Source organism: Equus quagga, chromosome 12 (genome assembly GCF_021613505.1).
Source record: "Equus quagga isolate Etosha38 chromosome 12, UCLA_HA_Equagga_1.0, whole genome shotgun sequence".
Classification (NCBI taxonomy): Eukaryota; Metazoa; Chordata; class Mammalia; order Perissodactyla; family Equidae; genus Equus; species Equus quagga.
This window is the reverse complement of record NC_060278.1, coordinates 57,262,201-57,283,135: the sequence shown is the minus strand read 5'-3', so window position 1 is coordinate 57,283,135 and position 20,935 is coordinate 57,262,201. Positions and strand designations below refer to the sequence as shown.

The following is a 20,935-nucleotide window of genomic DNA, read 5'->3' as shown; positions in this document are numbered from 1 at the left end:
CAAACAGAAATTTCACTGTGAAAAATCATTCAATATCCAAGGAAACAAATCATGAATGAGAACTAGTAGAAGTAGCAGATGGAAACTGACTTGCAAAGACTTTACATATGAGTATTATTAGAAATAGAATATAAAAAGCTGTGTTTAAGGTGTTCGAAGAAATAAAAGACAAGCTTAGAAAATGGGGAAAAGATCTGAACAGAGATTTCTCCAAAGAAGAAATACAGATGGCCAACAGGCCTGTGAAAAGATGCTCAACATCATTAGCTATCAGGGAACTGCAAATCAAAACTACAATGAGGTATCACCTCACTCCAGTCAGAATGGCTATAATTAACAAGACAGGAAACAACAAATGTTGGAGAGGGTGTGGAGAGAAGGGAACCCTTGTTCACTGCTGGTGGCAGTGCAAACTGGTGCAGCCACTATGGAAAGCAGTTTGGAGTATCCTCAGAAAATTAAGGATAGATCTGCCATATGATCCAGCTATTCCACTGCTGGGTATTTATCCAAAGAACTTGAAAACACAAAGGCATAAAGATACCTGCACCCCTGTATTCATTGTGGCATTATACACAATAGCCAAGACTTGGAAGCAACCTAGGTGCCCATCAAGGGACGAATGGATAAAGAAGATGTGGTATTTATACACAATGGACTGCTACTCAGCCATAAGAAATGATGAAATCCAGCCATTTGTGACAACATGGATGGACCTCGAGGGTATTATGCTGAGTGAAATAAGTCAGAGGGAGAAAGTCAAGTACCATATGATCTCACTCATAAGTAGAAGATAAAAATGACAAAAAAAACCCAAAACACATAGCATTAGAGATTGGACTGGTGGTTACCATTGGGGAAGGGGGGTAGTGGGCAGGGTAAAAGGGGTGATTAGGGTCACGTGTGAGGGGATGCACTATAATTAGTGTTCGGGTGGTGAACGTGATGTAATGTATCCAGAATTTGAAATATGATGCACATCCGAAAAAGATAAAAATTTAAATAAATAAATAAAAAAAAAGACAAGCTTTAAAAATGTTCAGGGCATAAAAACTTGAAGGAATGTGAAGCCAGTTTTAAGAATGTGTCAAACTTTTGTTAAGGAAGCATCTCGTTTAAATTAAAGGAAATTGATGGATTTAACAGCTGATCAGATCTAACTGAAGAGAGATTTGCTGAACTGGAAGATATATCTGAAAAAGAAATTGTCCAGAATATGGTACAGAGAGATGAAGAAGTAGAAAATATAAGAGGTTAATAGACATAAAGAGTAGAGTGAAAATGTCTAAAATCCATATAATCAGTTCTAAAAGGAGGGAAAGAAAATGGAGGAGAGACAATAATTGAAAGGGTAGTGCCAGAAGCAATGAAATACACCATTTTAGAAATTTAAGAAGTCTGACATATCCAAACTGAATAAATAAAGAGAAATCTACACCTAAGCAGTATATTCAGCTCTGAAACGTTAAATAAAGGAGGAAAATTTTAAAAACAACATGAGAGAAAAGACAGATTACCTTCAAAGAACAACGTACTGACAGCTGACATCATGTCAGCAACAATGGAATCTAGAAGATACTGCCATATCTTCAGTGTATTGAGAAAAAATACGTAGAATCCTATGCCAACTACAATCCTCTTAATTATAAGAGTGATGTAGCAACGTTTCCCAACAAAACCCGAGCTTGCTCCTTGTGTTGGCTTTGTTGATGTGTCTGCTTGGCCAAGCTACAGTCCCCCGTTATTCAATGAAACACAACTAGGTGTTGCTGTGAAGGTATTTTTACATATGTAATGAAAGCCTCTCATCCTTTGACTTTAGATAAGGAAGGTTATCCTAGATAATCTGAGTAGGCCTATTTGAATCAGTTAGAAGGCCTTATAAACAGGACTGAGGTTTCCCTGGGAGAAAGAAGAAATCCCACCTGTGTATGATAGCTTCGGCCTCTGCCTATGGGTTTGGTCTGCCATGATTTTTCCTTCCTGACTACTGTTCTGTGAATTTCAGACTTGCTTAGCCAGCCCCCATGATCATGTAAGCCAATTCCTTGTAATAAATCTCATATGTATATGTATGTCTGTCTGTCTATCAATCAATCAAATCTCCTACTCGTTCTGCTTCTCTGCTTGAACCCTGACTACTACACCAAAAGCAGAAAGAAATCCGTAAGGAACTACATTAAGAAAGTACTTCAGGGAGAAGGAAAGTTTTCTCAGATCCAAGATGGAAGGTCTGAGATGCAAGAAGGAAGGAAGAACAAAATAAATGGGTAAATATGTGGATTAAATTTAAACAATATTTACTACATAAGACAGGGATATTCTTCCATATGTTCAAGAATCAAGTGGTTCCAATTTGAATTCCAAAAACTTACTGTTTTGATTATAGCAAAAAAGAGACACTCTTCAGTTTATTTTATAAGGCTAAGACACTCTCAATTCCAGAACCTAAGACTGCATGAGAAGAGAACGTTATAGGCCAGTGTCACTCATGACTACAGATACAAAACTTTAAACAAAATATTTGCAACCAATTCTTGCAATGCATAAAAAGGATACTATTTCATGAGCAGGTTTCATTTATTCCAGACATTAAATGGCATTAGGAAATCTATGAATGTGATTCACTGCATTAACTGATTTTAGGAGAAAAATCATCACAACAGGTGCAAAAAGTTTTCATAAAATTCATGATAAAAGCTTAAAAAAAGGCATGATTAAAGATATTTTCAATAAACAGCATACTTAACATTGAAACACTGAAAGTTTCCCTCTGAGAAAGTGCTGCCTTTTACCACTGGAACTCCTAGCTTATACAATTTAGCCTCTCCTACCAAAAATGTATAAAGATTTAGAAAGGAAGACACCAAACTGACATTATTTTTATTGCTTTGAGGGTAGAGACAAGTTTCTTAAGACATAAACAAATAGCTTAAGGAATTTGACTTCATTAAAATTAAGGACTTTTGGTCATGAAAAGATACCATTTTGCAGTGCATGTGAACCAGCCAAGGATTTATTTTGTTTTATTTATTTATTTATTTGGAGGAAGATTAGCCCTGAGCTAACATCTGTTGCCAATCTTGCTCTTTTTGCTGAGGAAGGCTGGCCCTGAGCTAACATCCATGCCCATCTTCCTCTACTTCATATGTGGGACACCTGCCACAGCATGGCTTGCCAAGTGGTGCCATATTTGCAGCTGGGATCCGAACCGGTGAACCCCGGGCCGTCGAAGCAGAACGTGTGCACTTAACCACTGCGCTACCTGGGCCGGCCCCCACCCAAGGATTTAGAATCTAGGGTGTTAAAAACTCCTGCATGTCAGTAAAAGACATACTCAATATAATTATGCAAAAGACTTGAATAAGCACATGCAAATGAGGAAACCTGAATGGCTAATAAAGATATGCAAGATCATCAACCTCATTTTTAATTAGAGACCATCCAATAAAAAGCAATGAAATATCACCTCATACTCACCAGATTGGCCCACTCTTAAAAACTTGAAAATCTGAAATTTTGGCAAAGGCATGGAGCAAGGGACCAAGTTTTAACTGTTTGTGGGAGTGTAAATTTGCACAGTTTGTTTAGAAAACGCTTTGGCATTACCACGTAAAGTTAAACTTGTAAATTTTCTGAGCCAGCAATTTCACTCTGAATTCTACACCAAAGTCATTCATCAAAATTGCTCATAATATCAAAATACTGCTAATAATCTAGACATTCATCAGTATTAAAATGAATAAATTGTTACATTCATACAGTAGAACACTGTATGGCAGGGAAATGAATGAGCTGCAGCAGAACTGAATATGAACGAGTTAAATGTAAGGAGCAAGTCACTGAAGAAGTAATACGATGAGTCCTTTTATGTAATGTTCAACAGCAAGAAAAAGAAACATTCTTGTGGTAAAACTGTAAAGACAGACAAGGAGAAGACAAATGGAGGTTTGTGGGCTTTGCTGTGGAGGGGGAGGGGCACACAGGGAAGGACCTTCTAAGGAAGGGAATGTTCTGGTAGTTTGCTTTATCATTATTATTTAAACTATTATTTAAGTTATTATTTAAATTATCTAAGTATTGTATAAAAACATTTTTTAATGTTTCCAGATTAGCCAGTAATAAGCTGTGTTTTCATTGGCAGTTGACTTCTTAACCTCTTTGGGCCTCAGTTTCTGCGTCTGTAACCTGAGTTAGACTGAAAGGTCACTGAGTTTGAGATACCTTTCGGCTCTAACATTCCGTGATTTCATGAAATAAACATAGCTTAGAGTGATGATAGTTGGCTCCATTTGGATAAATTCCTCTTTAGATAATGGATTTGGAAGGAATCCCAGAAACAGCTTCTTAAATCCACAACTCTGACATCACCACTTTCTTTAGCTAGCAGCTTTACAAAGATTTAAGCCATTATTTTTAGGTCTCTTACCTTTATCTCATATTGCACTAACACAATAAAGGAAATTATTTTTGTGTATATATGTATTGTTTGTAATTAAGGCCCCTGGAACTAAAGTTTTTTCCGCTCATTTTATTTTGCACTCTCCATGGCTAAGGACCATGACTGAACTCAGTGTGGGAACCCAAGAGCCTGGTCTAGAACAGCAAACTTAGGAGGTCTCCATGAGTATAGACCTTCTGTTAGCTGCCAGTCTAGATTATTGTTAAGAAATGTATATAGTAGTGAAAGAGTTCAAATAGATGGTAATAGATTTTTTTTCCCAAAATAATTTTGCTTGTACATATTCTAAGTTTATCAGGGAAGAAAATGATAGAGAAGATTCAAATGAGAAAACCTCTTGTAGTATTCCTCCGAAACCCTTTCCTACCTTCCATAAGCTAATATGAATGTCTCTTTCTCAAACTTCTCCATCCAAGAAAGTGCCCCTCATGGTAAAGGACAACATGTTTTTAAAAAGAGTGGGGGTGTGGCTCTAGGAGCCCACTGAAAAGCGTAGCATTTCAGGAAGCCGTCTGAACTTTTCTAAAATGTGTATACACTTTGTGCATTCTTTACCACAATATAGCCATGTTTATTTTAAAGTGAAAATATTTTAAATAAATTACCCTCCTCCACCCTCCTTCATCTTCAAGTAAAATTAAGTTTTCAGTTTTAAATTTTCACCATATTCGTTCTTTGGCCTTGAGTTCCTGGTCTCACCACTGTGTGTCACTAGGGGCATGCTTACCCCATTGTTAATAGCACTTGCAACATTTCTGCAAATCTAAAATGATTTCAAAATAAAAAGTTTAAACAAATTGCCAAAAAACACCAATAGAACATTCTAATTCAGGCACTTAATGTCTTCTTACTAGAGTGTCTTCGTGCCATCATTATTATCCTTTCTGCATTATTATCCTATTATCCATGGTTTCTCATGAGAGGAGAGCTTTTGTTTTTACAGTTGCAATGAAGAGGAGGAGAATCCTTGCTTTATTCTTCTTAAATATGCCTTTTTTGTAGACTTCTTTATTGGCATATTGACTACTAATACTTCTTATAATACTCTAGTGTCTTTTCCTCTGTGATATAGCTTCCTTTTTCCTCCTGTTTCTCTAGGCAGTTCCTTCAGTGTCCTTTATAGTTGTGCTTGCTTTCTACCTATCCCTACCTGTTGCAGTCCTCTTGGCTTCATCCTCAGACCTCTACTTCTCTAACTCATACCATGTCACTGGGTTTTCTGATGTAAGACCATAACCGTGTTAATTACCTATATATGATGAGTCCCAAATATATCTATACCCTAGACCTATATTAATGTAAGTGTGTGTGCGTATGTATCTCTATACATATGCACTCCCTTACAAATGCAGTCCTCACCCCTGTACATACGCATGTCTGTATACATATACACACACTGGACCCACCTGCAGCACTTCTTTTGGGAACTAGTGCTACCTTGTTGCCTAAACCAGAAAATTAAAAGTCACCTTTGCTCATGCTGTCACTGCCAACCCTTCTTGCACCCAATTTCCGGTTGTTTACTATGTTCCATCGATTCTGCTTTCTAAATACTACTTAGATTTATCTGTTTGATTCTCTCCAATTTCAGTGTCAGTGACTTAGGTTGTTTAACTGGTTTTATGTTCTTTCATTTAGCTCCCCTTTCAAGCCATTCTCCATTCTGTTTGGGGAATGTTCTTTCTGAGAGTCTTATATCTTTTCCATTATTATTTAGGATGAAGTTCAAACCCCAACCTGGCACACAAATTTCTTCATCTTCTGGCTACTGTCTCTCTAATATTTTCTCCAATACTTCTCGAAATACCCTTGCAACAGCCATTCTGAATGATTTGCTATTTGGTCTTTGAAGATGGTTTCATGTCTTTATGCTTCTGAACTTGAATTGTAATAGATGTTTAATAAATAATGAGAGAATGAATGATAGTAATTATAAATAAATAAAAATAATGTTTCTTGGGTACTGACTTATGCTGGGTACTATTTGAATGCTTTATCTAATCTGGTTTAGTCTCCACAATAACCGTATCATTACATTATTACTGTGACTTTGTAGGTTATAAACCTAAATTATAGGGGGGTTAAATAACTTGCTGAGAGTTTACACAGTAGCTAGTGTATGGTAGAGTCAGGATGTGGATCCAGGGAGCCATTAAGATTTACTGTCCCTTACTGTCAAAAAAGGATTTACTGTCCTTTACATTACCCAACGCAGTCATTCAATACTCAGTTCAGATGTCCCTTTTCCAGCTTCTTGACCTCCCAATCTTCTATAAATTCCTTTCCTTTCAGCGTTTTGGGTTTGCACTATATAATATTCATTGGTTTCTTTAGCTCCTTCTTTAGTCATAGGCTCTATAAAGACAAGGATCATTTTTTAAGTGTTTTTGTATCCTAATATCTAATGTTTAATAGGCACATAATATTGTTAAATAAAGAAATCAAACTTCTGAGTGACTCCCTTATTATAAGGAATAGGCATGAAAATGTTTTGACAGTTCTGATAAAGTGCTTATAAAATTGAATATAATGGAACTCATTAGGGATAATCCAAAAATTGTAGGAGTCAAATGTTACTCACTTTTAAATTGAGTGGTGTGTATAATTTTAAACCTGGATTCACATAATGGTATAGTGTGCAGAAGTGCAAATTCTATGAGATCCTGAGCTCTCTCTGTATTTTGTACTATGACCCACTTTCTCTGACTTAATAAGACTTTGGTTAAAAGGAGTGGGTCAAAAGCCAGATGTTTTCCTTTTATGTTACCTAGAGATTTTGGAAGATTTTAGAAAGCTTTTAACATAAATTTCTACATTTTCCTCTTAATCTTTTTAAAAATACATGTGATAGTTATTTATGGTATGTAATCTATAGCTAAGATCAACACATGCATTACTAGTACTAAAGATTCAACAGGTTTGGAGTATTAGGAAACATTTGACATATGAATGGATGGAAGATAGTAGCTGTATCAAGCATATATTTGATAACATGAGAAAGGAATAAAAATAAAATGGGACATAGTGAATATACAAAGACTTACTGGCAGAAGGAAGGAGTGCGCAGGGGAGATATCTTATCAGGACAAAGAATATACATTTTTTTCAGCATCCTTTGTAAACTAATTTCGAGTAGTATCCTAAGCAGTGTTTTCTCTAAATGTGGTCTCAAACCACCTGCATCAGATTTACCTAGAAAGTCTATTAAAGATGTATATTCTTGAGTCTCACCTTCAGAGTTCCTGATTCAGGAGGCCTGGATTAAAACCCAGGAATCTGCATTATTAATGAAATACTATAAAAATTATGCATACAAAAGTTTTCGAAACACTCATATAAGTATTCTTTATTCATTCTCTCACCAGTATAATTCGAGTGTCTACTATATACTAGGTAGTGTTCTGGATGCTGGGATACATCAGAGAACAAAGCAGAAAAAAATGTATGACTTTGTGAATCTTTTATTTCTAGTGGGAAGGGGACAGACAGTAAATTAAATAAGTTATGTAGAATGTTAAAAGATGGTGAGTACTATGGAAAAGTAAATAGAACAGGACAGGGGGACTACTAGGGGTCAGGGTGAAATTGCAGTTTGAAATGGTGTAGTCAGTGTAGATTTCATGGAGAATGTGGCATTTGAGCAGCGTCTTGTAGGGTGGTCAAAGATTTAGATGGTTATTGCTGTAATCTAGGTGAGAAGTGATTGCAATTTGGAACTGGTTGGTAGAAGATATGATGAGAACTGGTCAGAATATGGATCTATTTCGAATATAAAGTATGTGGATGTTCTGAAAGATTTAATATGAAGTCTGAGAGAAAGATGAGTCACAGGTGATTCCACGATTTCTCATCCAAGAAACTGGTAGGATGTAGTTGTCATTTTATTGAAATGGAGAAGATTGTGGGCAGGAGAGATTTTGGTGAGAATAAGAGTTAAATTTTGGGCATGTTCAGTCTGAGATGTCTGTTAGACATCTGTTTCCAAGTGGGGTATTGGTTAGGCAAATGGATAAATGAGGCAGAGGAGATTACACTGGAGATTTGCGAGTCATCAGCATATAGATAGTATTTAAAGTATTTAAAACCGTTAGACTGGAGACCAAGTGAAATAACCAAACGAGTATAAATGGAAATGACAAGAGGTCCAGCGACTGGACAGTAGCAGAGGACAACAGCAAAGGAGGCCAGAAAGAGTGAGTGGCCAGTGAGGTAGGAGAGAATTCAGGATAGTAGTTATCACTGCAGCCACGTAGAGAAAGAATACCAAGGAGGAAAGGATCAGCGCTGTGAAATGCTCGCCACAAGTTAATTACAACAAAGACTTGGAACTGACCACTGGATTTAGTAAGGTGGAGATAGGAGTACCTCAGCAAGAGCAGTTTTGCTGAAGTGTTGAGGAAGAAATTGTGATTGAAGCGTGGAAGGAGAAGTGTGGAGACAAAAGTCCTGACAGCTCTTTTGAGTTTTACTATAAAAGGAACAAGTAATGGACATAGCTAGAGAAGTAAGTGGGGTCGAGAAGAGAAATAACACATTGTTTGTAAGCTATTGGGAGGATCTAGTAGAGAAAGAAAACTGTATTCAGGAGAAAGGAGAAAAAATTGTTAGAGGAGTGGGTCTTTGCGAGGAGCACAGATACTTCATGCATTACAAGAGAAGGCAGTCTGTGGGAGGAGGAGATGGAGGAAGCAGGCAAATGTGATGCTTACAGCTTGCAGAATTTCTCTTTTAATTGCTTCAGGGTTTTTTTTCAGTGAAATTAGGAAGCAATGTCATCAGCTGAGAGAGAATGGGGGTGGTGGTTGGACATTTAAGGAAAGAGAAGATATGAGATAAATGAGATAGTGAATGGACTGGAGAGAAAGTAGAATTGTTTAGCATCATTCAGAGGCATTTGAGATTGGAGAGTATGAATTAACGTGAGAACAGTCATCATGGGCGATTGGTTTTTCTCTGGCTCCTGGAGCTTTGTACAGGCCTCCTGAGGATGTGCACTCTCCTGTTTCAGTGCGGTCTGTATGCTGGCGTTTCCCTTGTCCTAGAATCCTCTTCTCCTGTAAACCACTTACTTCCTCACTGCTTTCAAGCCTTGGCTCACATGTCATCTTCCTCATATCTATCCTGATCACTGTATTTAAAATCTAAAGTTTCCTGCCCAACACTCCCCAACCTCCCTTATGCAATTCTATTTTATTTTCCAACACTCATCACTTTCTAACATCCTACATAATTTATTGCATTTCTTATTTCATGCTATTACTCCTCCGCTCCCCTACTAGATCTTTAAGCATCATGAGGGCTATATTTTTTGTCTGTTTCATTCATTTCTGTATTTCAGGTATCTAAAAAAGTGCCTGGCATAAACATTCAATTAAATATTTATTGAATGAATTAACTAATTCTTTGGTCTGCTGGTCATGAAGTTCAACAGACTCCATTCTGATGCAAATTATTTAATGTCTGTCTGTTGGTATTTCCTGGAAGGTACTATTGTCCCATTAATGTTGTTTTAAGTTATTAATTCTAATAATAAATTACACTGAATGGGCTTTTTATACTCAAACACTCAAAGTGTTTTCCTGTTCACTGTACCATGGAAGTCTAATTTACTATACTTACAGCCAAGTGATTACCTAATCTTTGAAATGTTATAAAAACAATTTATTCCTATTCTTTCACATACTTAATTCTCTTGGTTTACCTCTAAACTGACCTACCTTATTCCCACTTGTTGTAGCAGTTTCTGTTTATATATGGCTACTAATGGAATGCCTTTAACAGAATTTAGCAGGTGTCTATAAATAACTGTTGATTTAATTTATTGTAACACTTGAGTGGAGTTTTCATTAACCTGTCAAGGTTTACCGAGCATTTATAAGAAGAAATATTTAAATTAGACTACATATTTTTTTTATCCCAAAGCATTATATAGAAAGGAAATTTTAAAGATCCATAAGAAATTAATGTGTTTTATAAGTAATTTTTTACTGTATTTAAATCTTTTCTTTAAATTGCTAAAGATTTCTGATTCATTAAAAAATATATTCAAGACTTTAATTTTATTAAATTAGCCATCTTATCTTTGTGCCCAAGAAGGGTTTCTAATAGGAGGTAAAGTTTTGAGATGTGGTGGTTTTTCCTCCAGACTGAAGAAGGAATTTGGGGTGTAGGTTTGTTTGTTGCGTCGCTCCGGTGTCTCCGCTGCTTTGCTTCAGTAACGGGATTGTCACGTTAGCACGAAAACAGCACTCCATCTTCCCTCTTCCCCAGCTTGGTAAAGAATTGCACCACTGACCCTCTCTCCCCAGAACAATCTTTTTTATGAACTTTTTAAAAAAATCAAATATTTCTTTAAAATGATAAAGGAATCTTAAAGTTTAATTATTGTCATCCTCAGAGTTTGGATGGATTGATTGCAATTAAATGTTTATATAACATATGTCTAGACCACTAAAGGCATTTAGAATGCTAATTAATAGCATAACTTAGTTTGGATTTTATTTTGCATTTTAATAGCATAACTTATTTTGCAGAAATGCGGTGACTGGTGAAGAATTAAAGAATTGTGAAAAGCATACAATTTCTCTCTTAGTGGAAAGATACATTCCTACCAGTACTGGCCATATATTCAAGTTTTATCCATGAATCTGATCAGAATATATTCTTTATATTTTGTGTAAAGAAGCTTGCCATGAAGTCTATTCTTTATATTTTATTGCATTTTTTAAAGCATTCATTTTATATTTAATTGTATTTTAAAAATTGAGGTGGTGAATGTTTATTTTGATGTAGCAGTATTGTTTACTAAAGGGCATTTAAAACAATAGATAATTCCTTTGAATTGACTCATTTTCTGATTAAGATGGTTAGAAGTTGAAAGTGCTTTGAAAAACCTTAATGATATCAATGTCGAAAAGAGTAGCAGGGAGCACTTTTGCTGCTTCGAAACATTTATCTTGTAACCTGTTGTCACACTACTTTAAGATCATGTCATAAGGATTAACAAAATCCAGTTCTTAAAATTATTGATGACTTAGAGGAATAATATTATTGATCTTGAGAATTATATATATTCTTATTTAAATCAATTTTATTTGTAATTTATAGTAAAATTATGGAATCCATACTGTGGAATTATGTCTATGAATTTCTTTGAGATTTTCAATTATGTTATTTATGTTTTTGATGTGATTAGCATGTCAGGTTTTTAATTTTCACTTCTGGAATAAAAAGCAAAATATAAAGATTTATGTAAAAAAGTATCAGCTTAAAGCATGCTTTTAAATTTCTTTAAAAATCTGCTTGCAACCTAATATTGTGTTATGTCTTTAGCTCTTTCATTGTTAACAGTTATTCGTCATTATTTGTCATTACTTGCCATACCAAACTAATTTTTCCAAAACCTGTATCTTCCAATTACCTAAAGATACACGTTTACTAAATGATATATGGGTAGCTATTAATCAAGCAACAGTTTACAGCACATTGTTATATCATAGCTTTTCCAACAGATAATATTTTTGAGTTCAAAATTATTTCTGTGCAACAGTAGCTAAAAATGTTCTTATCTTTTTCACTTGCTATAAAGTGCTCCTGAGTTATTAGAGTGGTGCGGCCATGAACCACCTCCACTTGGGGAAAAAACTGTTATTGAATCAAAAATAGAAAAAGGAGGTTAGGGAACTCATACCTTCAGCCTTCCTCTCCTTTAATACCACATTTCAGTTTATTCTTGGGTGTCTGTATTTGTGTGTATATATAATATGTGCATGTGTGTACAGAAAATGAATCTTTCAGTTTAAGAACAAACATTTTCATTAAGTATGTATGTTGATAAGTGTCTGATGGTCACTGACAGGATTGTTTGCAGAATCAGTGATAACACGTGGCATTTTACCAAGTGATTAATTTCTCTTGGCTCAAAGCACTGGTTTAGTAACATGAAGTAGTTACTCATGCTCAAAAACGCATAATCAGTAAATAGTTTTGGAATTTATCTCTTTTTAGACTTGAACTGTTCCACCCAAACTAAAATGGATGGATTATTTCCAGTAAACACAAAAATGAAAACCTTTTAAAAAGTCTTGTAGTCTTAATCTTTTAAAGCAAATTAAGTCCTTTAAAAGATGTCTTAGTTCGTTCCATTTGTCAGTAATGTATTACTTTAAATTTATCATTTTGCTTCACCTTATTTTTTTTGAAAATGATACTTAGTCCGTCAAATTAGATCACTTTAGTTTGATTTATAATGCTGTGTTGAAAATGTGTGCAAGTCAAATTTTACAATCATTTTAAACTGCTTTATTTTCAAATTAACCACTTACTATATGTAGCAAAAACACTAACATTATAGGTTACCACCTTTTATCTCAGATAGAATAAATGAGTAATTCCATGTATTATAATTATTTAACTTTAAAACCGTGTGAAGTATATGACCTTTAGCATTGTTTCAGTATACTTCAATCTTTCAGCAAACATTTATTCATTTCAAACTATATGGTAGGCATTTTGCCACGTGTCGAAGATGCATACATGAGAAAGACACTCATGCTTCACTCACGAAGCTCAGAAATTGATAGAGATGGAAAAGATGGTAGTAGTAGGAAAAGTGGACTTTATTACTTAACATTTATTCTGTGCCTCCAATATGGGCGGTTCATATTATTTTAACTAACTCTCACAAAACGCCATAAGGTATTTATTTTTCCCATTTTACAGAAGGGGAAACAGTCTCAGAAATGGCAAGTTGGCCAAGATCATAAAGCTGATAAGTGGCAGAGTTGTGATGCAGGCCTTTCATACTCCAAACTCCATGTTCATTTTCGTTTATACTGTCAGAAACTTCTTGCGTGCTAAGCACAATGAGAATATAAAAATGGGTAATCTATGGTCTCTGCCTTCAAAGAGTTCTGATTTTTATGAGAGCAATTCATATTGTAAAAGCAAGCCACGACTGTATCCTTTTAGGCTATGTCTGTTTAAACCCATCTTACCACTTTTCTGGTCAAAACCATTCTGTGGTAATAAACAGGTAAGTAACCACATTTGCAAGAGCAATCTGTTGGCTCATTTGCCATTCTTTCTTAATTTTGGTCTGCAAGAGATTTCTATCTCAATTATTTAGAACCGATGTAACTTACTGCTATTAATTATCTTAAGTTGCCGCCTGAGGAATACTGAATTGCGCTATACAACTCCTCTCTATTAGTTTTGTCCATTGACCATTTAAATAGAAAACTAGGGCAAGGTGTGAGAATTTTTGAAAAGTTAAGCTACTGCATTTTAATTCAGCTAAATTTTACATTTCTAGCGTGAAAACATTGTGGCTAGGATTAAGTAATTCCAGGATGAAAATGAACATTTTGTGTTAATCCTCAAATCTTCAAATCTACCATTCAGACATCATTTAAATCTTTCTTATATTATCCTCTACCTCTTATGCAAGGGAACCTTAAAGACACTTCACCTTCATTATGAATGGAGAAACCTCAAAACATTTATAAGATTTTTCATGATCCAAGAGATACAAATTTCAGATGCCACAGATCAGCAAAATAAAAAATAACCAAGTGCCAGCAATACGTATGTATGCAAAATATGTCATTGGTTTACACCTGGAGTTGGTCAGCAAAATAATCACCTAGGGATATTTTTTAAAATGTGGTTTCAGTATCCTCAAGATTCTGATATGCTGTTAATGTAGGAAGAGGGTGGGACAGATGATGGAATTCTACATTTGGGTATCTACGCCTGGGTATCTACATTTTGAAAAGGATCTCTGGGTACTTCTGATAGTGTCTGTTTCCCACTCCAGTCTCTTCTTTGAGAATGCTGAAAAAAATTGTTTAAAACGACCTTATGCAAGTCAAATCAGTATATGTTTACCTGAACTATATTTGAATTGATAATCGTAGTTCTGATCAATCAATACATATGCCAGGAATTATGAAAGTTGTATGTATTTTATTGAGAAGTGATTAGAATTATCTGGTGCTCTGTTATGCTTTAGGACATAAAAGTTTAGATGAGGAGTGTTTTATTTTACTGGGTGAAGTTAATGTTAATCTCAAAAAGAGTAATGTCTAACATTTCTTGGACGCTTACTGTGTCAGAGAGTGTGCTCAGCACATTACCTAGGTTAGTTTAATTTGTTTGCAGCAGTGCTATGAGTCAGATACTGAGAAAACTGTGGCCCGGTGAGGGAGGACACAGCCTTGTGGGCAAAAGGCTGGGCATGACAGCAGTGCCTTGTGCAAACCCCTCTGCAGAGGTGGTGCACTGAGCACCTGTCCAGATCATCCTGTGATCTTGACTACTGCTCTTTCTGTTTCTTGTTAATGAAGTTTAGAGTCTGTGCTGTGCATTTGTGGTTTAACTAATTAGCTGCTGAGCACCTGCTGTTTCAGTTGTTTGAGAATTTTCCTGTCACGTATATGTGTGTGTATCCATATATATGTGCATAATTTATATTTATGTGATTGTCTGCTGTTAGTATTTTTGATGTGAGTAAAATTTTGACCTTATGAAGTAAATGAAAGTTAACATATTTGACACTTTTTAATTTCAGTTTATCGATGGTCGACTGGCAAAACTAAATGCAGGAAGGGGTTTCTCTGATGTATTTGAAGAGGAGATCACTTCAGGTGGCTTTTGTGGAGGTAAAGACTAGTTCCAGTGTGATTGTCCATTTTCTGAATAGCAATTATCTTGATTTTTGCACTTATGTATAATGTAATCTACTTCATAAACAACTATTTTCTCCTAAACATATAATATCTTAGATACAGTTTTTCATCTTATAAGAGCTATAGTCTTAACTTATTTTGCCAGATATGTGTTATTCAGAGCATTAAGGTGGTCTCATGAATTGGTATTTGTTTTCTTGGATAATCTCTTAATATTACTGGAAATAAGAAATACAGTTAGTTTATATCTTCCTGCCTTTCCCACTGCCTTGTTTTCTCTGCTAGAAAACTACTAGTGATGTCCAGTACTGAGTTAGAATTAAAGAACTGAGGTTATAGTTGAAAATAGTAGATTGTAATATAATCCAGAAAAGAAAGGTTTGAATACCACAACTGCGTCTACATTTTTAAGTAAGTGTATTATTATTGAAGGCTTTACTTTTTTTTGCTTTGCAGACCACTGTACAATTAGGAAAAAATTTTTCAGTTTACCATCCCATGTGCTTACACTTGTCATTGTGGAAAGCCTTCACTTAAAGCAATGTAAGGAGTCATATTATTTTTGTGTGTGAAACATCAGACAGACGATATCCCATCTTTATTTAATGCAGTTAACTTTAATACAATTAAATATTACATTGTTTGACATGTACGTATCCAGTGTTATAATTATCTGTGCAATTAATGACTAATGAACTGAGACTTTGTAAGTGATTACTCTAGTGTATAGTCCTGACTCTGCAGAGAATTTTGCTTGAGACCTTGAAATGCCCTATTCATTCCTCCAGCCAGTATTTGCTGCGTTTCCTATGTACTAGGCACTGATCTGGACTTGGGGTGAACTAAACAAACAAAAACCCCTGGGATGTTCATCTTCACCTGGTATCATAGTAACTTTTTCCTCTTATCTATAGGTTTAATTTGGAAAGAAAAATCTGTGTGAATAAATAGTTGCTAGAATTGAGAAATAAAACATGGAAAGACAAATAGTAATAAGCATTCATTTACAGATTTCCCCAAATTTAATTTTATTCTTAAATGAGATTTATTTTTGCACCATAAAAATATAAAAACCGTTGAGACAATTTGTTCATTGAAAGAGGTACAAATGAGCTAAGCACTTGTGGGCCTTCGTCTGATGTAAGCACAGCATTTCATTGGAAGCACTCAGCTTTGGGAAAAACTTCGTTTACTTGACTCAGCAAGTAAGCTGAATGTGGATTCATTCAGCTCCTTGCTTTCCTCAGCTTATGGGTAAAAATTTAGCTTCAATGGAACTTTTGTTAAAATACGGCTTTTTTACTTTTCAACTTAAACAAGCAAAATATTGTCAGCTCATGGACAAATTGCTTGAGGCATCTAGTCAGTATTTACATAACTGCTGTCTCATTATCTTTATAACCTGTGGGGCTAGTATCTTATATGGAATTGAAGATGACACCTTGTGACAGTAATGGGGTAGAAGTATGATCCTTTTGTAGAGGTAAATTCTGTAGTCTTAACCGTTAGTCCAGATATCTCTGCAGTAGAGGGGTGGTGGCTTTTCTGCTTGGGAGGAGGGTCATTAAAATTTTTCACTAAGTCTGATTGGGAGAATATTGATCACCAGTTAGCATCTGACTTAGAGACTCTGCATTTTCAGTACAACTTAATGCCAACCACTTTGTTGTTTTTTCTTAAAGTGGAAAAGGTTTTGAACTCTTATCTTAATTTGGGGGAGCCAGTACTGATCCAAAAAGAAAGCATAGTTCAACAAGTATTAATTTCAATAGGTACCTCAAGAAAGTATGTTAAAAGATCATTCCTGGCTGTCAAGTATTATTCTGTAATTGTTATGTTTTAGGTTATTATCTTAGAGATACATAGAGATTATTCTTAGAAGAAAATAAAGCAAAATTCATTAGGATTTGAAATAAAAAGATAAGTAATCTAATAAAAATTGGTAATGTTCTTACCAATAAAAAATATATATATATACTATTTTTGGAACCATATAAAAATATATGGTGGTTATATTTTTATAAAATATAGAGGTCAGCTCCAAACATTTGTCATCTAAACTACGTTTGTGAGAAAGAATATGTCTGTGTCATGAGGTTGAACTATTGTTCAAAGAAGTAAACTGTTATAACTGTTGTTTCTCTCATAGTAATAACTACGATAATTGTTCATACTTATTGAATATGAATATGTGGCAGAAGCTCCTGTAAGTGCTCGGTAGATATTATCTCATTTAATCCTCACAGCATCCTATGAGGTACTTTGATTATCCTTACTTTTATGAGGGCATTCATCTCAGTAATTTGCTCAAGGTCACACAGCTAGTAGTGCCAGAGTCTGAACTCAACATGTGTCTGCCTGGCTTCAAAGCTCTTGCTTTAATAACTATAATATATTGCTTTGATAAGAGATCTTCTTAATTAGAAGACATTCAGTAAACAAGAGCAGTACTCAAGCCTTCTCTACTCTGATTGGATAAAAGCAAGATTCCTGTCTCTTTTGAAGACTTTACATGTAAAACCCTCAGAAAGATCGCTATTGGAGAAATAACATTCACTGATGCTGAAGAAAAAATTATGTTCGTGTAAGCAAAAATAATTAGGAATTTCAGAGAAGCATCCAATTTCTCTCCTTTCTGTGTCATTGCAGTGGCAGTTTATATTATAAACTATTTTTGTTACTAATATGCATGCATAAATATGCTATAATGCATGCATTATGAAATGAATATGAATATGGTGGAACTTTGTAATTATCGTGGCTCTGATTAAAAGTGTACAGTGCAGGACAGTCAAATATAGAACACGTAGATTCGTAGTGAATCTAGAACTATGGTCAGAGACTGAATGCGTGCAGATTGTCAAAACAGTTTTCTGTCCTGGGAGTCCCCGTGGTCAGCACTGTTAAGGAAATCTATGTTACTCCTGATTCATTTCATGAGACTATTCAACCTTAACGTAAGAGGAAAGTGATGAGAATATCAGGAAATTTGTAAAGGGAAGATCTAACCATAGAGGTGAAAAGGTAATGAAAGAGAACATGAGTAGAACAAAGCATGCAGTTAGATAAACACAAATATTGATGTGTGGAAAAGCAGCTAAGGACTACTGAGTAGTTAAGAACATGTTTTTTTAACCCACATTTTCTTTTTCCATTTAAATAAAACTAATTCTTAAATCCACATCCAATTATTTAAACTTTAAAAAGGAGACACATTCTCAGATTGATTTTTATACAAAAGTGTGTGGTTACCCTCCACTGATAGCATTCATTTCTTCAGTAGTTTCCTGATATAATCTGAGTAGTCTTATATTTATTTAATTCTATTTCTTTTTCTACTGACTAAGGTACCAAAGGAATTTGAAGGGTGGTAGGTAATCATCAGTTTTAGTGGCAGTTTTCTGGCCTCACTGAACAATTTAGACCAATTTACATTTTTTGGTAAGTAACTGCAAATTACTGGAATTTAAGCAAATACATTTGAAGAGAAAGTCTTTGCACAAGTGAAAAACAAAGATATTTTGTCCTTGAGTGTGAGAAAATCACTTGTTTGATTAACAAGAACAACGTTAAGAATTTCCTTAATAATGCTTATTATTATTTCCATAATCCAGTTACTTTAAAAGAAGGACTCTGAAGGATCTTTTTGGCATTCGGATTCATTTTTAAGAAGAAAAACAGCCTTTAAAAAAAAAAGATTATCAAAGAATAATGTGCATGTCTCATAAACTTTGTGGAAGTAGGAGCCTTCAATCTTAAAAGCACTAAAATTTAGAGACAATTAACCTTTAAAAATTTTTTTAACAGGAATCTACCTAATTTGTACCACATGTTTCCCTATCATCTTGAGCAGTTTGTTTAGGGACTTCCTATGCCACAGAATTCCAGATTATTATTGGTGATTCTATCAGCTGTTTCTTCTCAAGGTATTAGCTTTGAGCAGCTCCTTTTCTTTCTAATGTAATTACTTTGAGGTGATAGAGGAAATCTCTATGTAACTTGTGTCATCATATTTTATTTAGCAGTCTTAAGAGGTGGCATTTGAGAGTTGAAGGACTAATAATGAACCAAGCATTAAAACACCTAGATTTTACTCTTTCTCAGTTGCTATCTTTGTGAACTTGGGCAAGTAATATATCACCTCACAACCTCAGTTTTCTCATTTGGCAAGTTACTGATAATAACAGCTAATATTTACGGTGTGTCTAGATGTGCTGGGTACCAGATACAAGATATAGCAGCCAGGTTAAGGCCTAGTACCGCATCATATAGTACACAGGATAGAGTGCGCCTGAACTTGCGGGTCCCACTTCCTTCTCACTGAACTGCACTGCCTGTGACACCACCTGCTTTGCCTGTTTTAGAGGAAAAGAATACAACTCCAATAATATAATGTACGTAGAAACAGTTTATCACCTGTAAAGAGCTGAAGAGGAGCTGTTTTTATTCCTCACAACTCTGAGTAAGACACTGACCTTTCTGTGACTGCTCTGGTTTTATGATAGCTGTTTTGTTTGTGGTTCAGAGGTTTAAAAATAATTGTTTTCTGGAATGATAGGTGTTCCAGAATGCTAAATAGTTATCATATACAAGTTGGTGTTTCTCTTTCTGCTTTCTTAAGTTCATTTTGGGAAAAGAATGAAAGTAAAACACTTTTCCAGGATACTGTGAATAATAACTGTCTTAAATATGTGATTTCCACCCAACTTTTTTTAATAGAAAAGTAAAAAGTACATGAACAATTTGGATAAAGACAATCTGTTTATTTTTTGTTAATAAAATCTCCTTGAGAAATAAATTGATAGAATAACTTGGTTTTTTCACTATTTTACAAGGGAAATATAACTGAAAAAATTTGTCAGGCCAAATACCCCCTGAAACTCATGTCTTTTTACACAGTGCAAATTATTTTTACATAGGCAGTTTTAGGTAGATGCATTTTGCTATAATCATTTCACAAGATTAGAAAAAATATTTTCTCCGTATTTCTTCTTCCAAACAAGGAGCAATGCAGTGCTGAGAGATGTTTTTCAAAATGAGGGTTGTTTCTTGACATCTTAGGGAAAGACTTTAAGTACAGGAGTGGAGCCAGAGCCAGACACTTTTTGCCCTATGTTGATTAAGGATGCAAAGGTAACAGCTGGAAAGAAATTCTTGGGCTAGGATCCTTCTGCCTCTGTTTTGTAACAGCAAGGTGGTGCATTTGTTAAAAAGCCACAACCACACACAAGAGGAGAACACCATCGGTTTCAGGGATTCCTTGTACTCAATAGTCTCTGAGTAGCTGTTGGGGCTTTGTTTTTTATTATGGGAGTATTTAAGCATTTAAACAACGAAGAAGGTAGATGAAATCTAACTAAAGTCAGTTGATATAAAACGTTCGTTGTGTGGCCTTTTTTTTGCCTTCTCACATCATCTTATTGACTAAATTATTTATCATATTTGGAGCCAAATATATGGTTACTAGTTTTATTAGAACTGGTTTTGTCAGCATTTGAGCTTTCTAATAATCATGATGTTTGGTAGCCTAAAAGCTACATTCGCTTCATATTTCCCTGGGTAATATCTTCCAAATTTGGATTTACAACTAGAGAATATTTTCAGAACCATAACTGCAATTTAATTGCATTAAAATAAAATTTGCTAGGTTCTTTGCATTTCTGAATTCCCTTCTAGTTTTTTTTCTTTCCCTGTACACTTGAAATATTGTTTTAAAGTGAATGTAATTGTGTAAAAGAGCCAAACTTTTACAGAACAACATAGACATAAATACTGAAAAATCAGT

At 34.9% G+C, this 20,935-nt stretch overlaps 1 protein-coding gene across 7 annotated transcripts in view; it reads left to right on the top strand.

Moving 5' to 3' along the window:
* The window catches only part of DENND1B (DENN domain containing 1B), a 244,776-nt gene that overhangs the window by 186,887 nt on the left and 36,954 nt on the right, over nucleotides 1–20,935 (top strand). For all 7 annotated transcript variants that reach the window (XM_046678991.1, XM_046678992.1, XM_046678990.1 and 4 more), the window contains one exon: nucleotides 15,033–15,123. In XM_046678991.1, coding sequence (XP_046534947.1) covers nucleotides 15,033–15,123 — 91 coding nt within the window. The remainder of the gene's footprint in view (nucleotides 1–15,032; nucleotides 15,124–20,935) is intronic.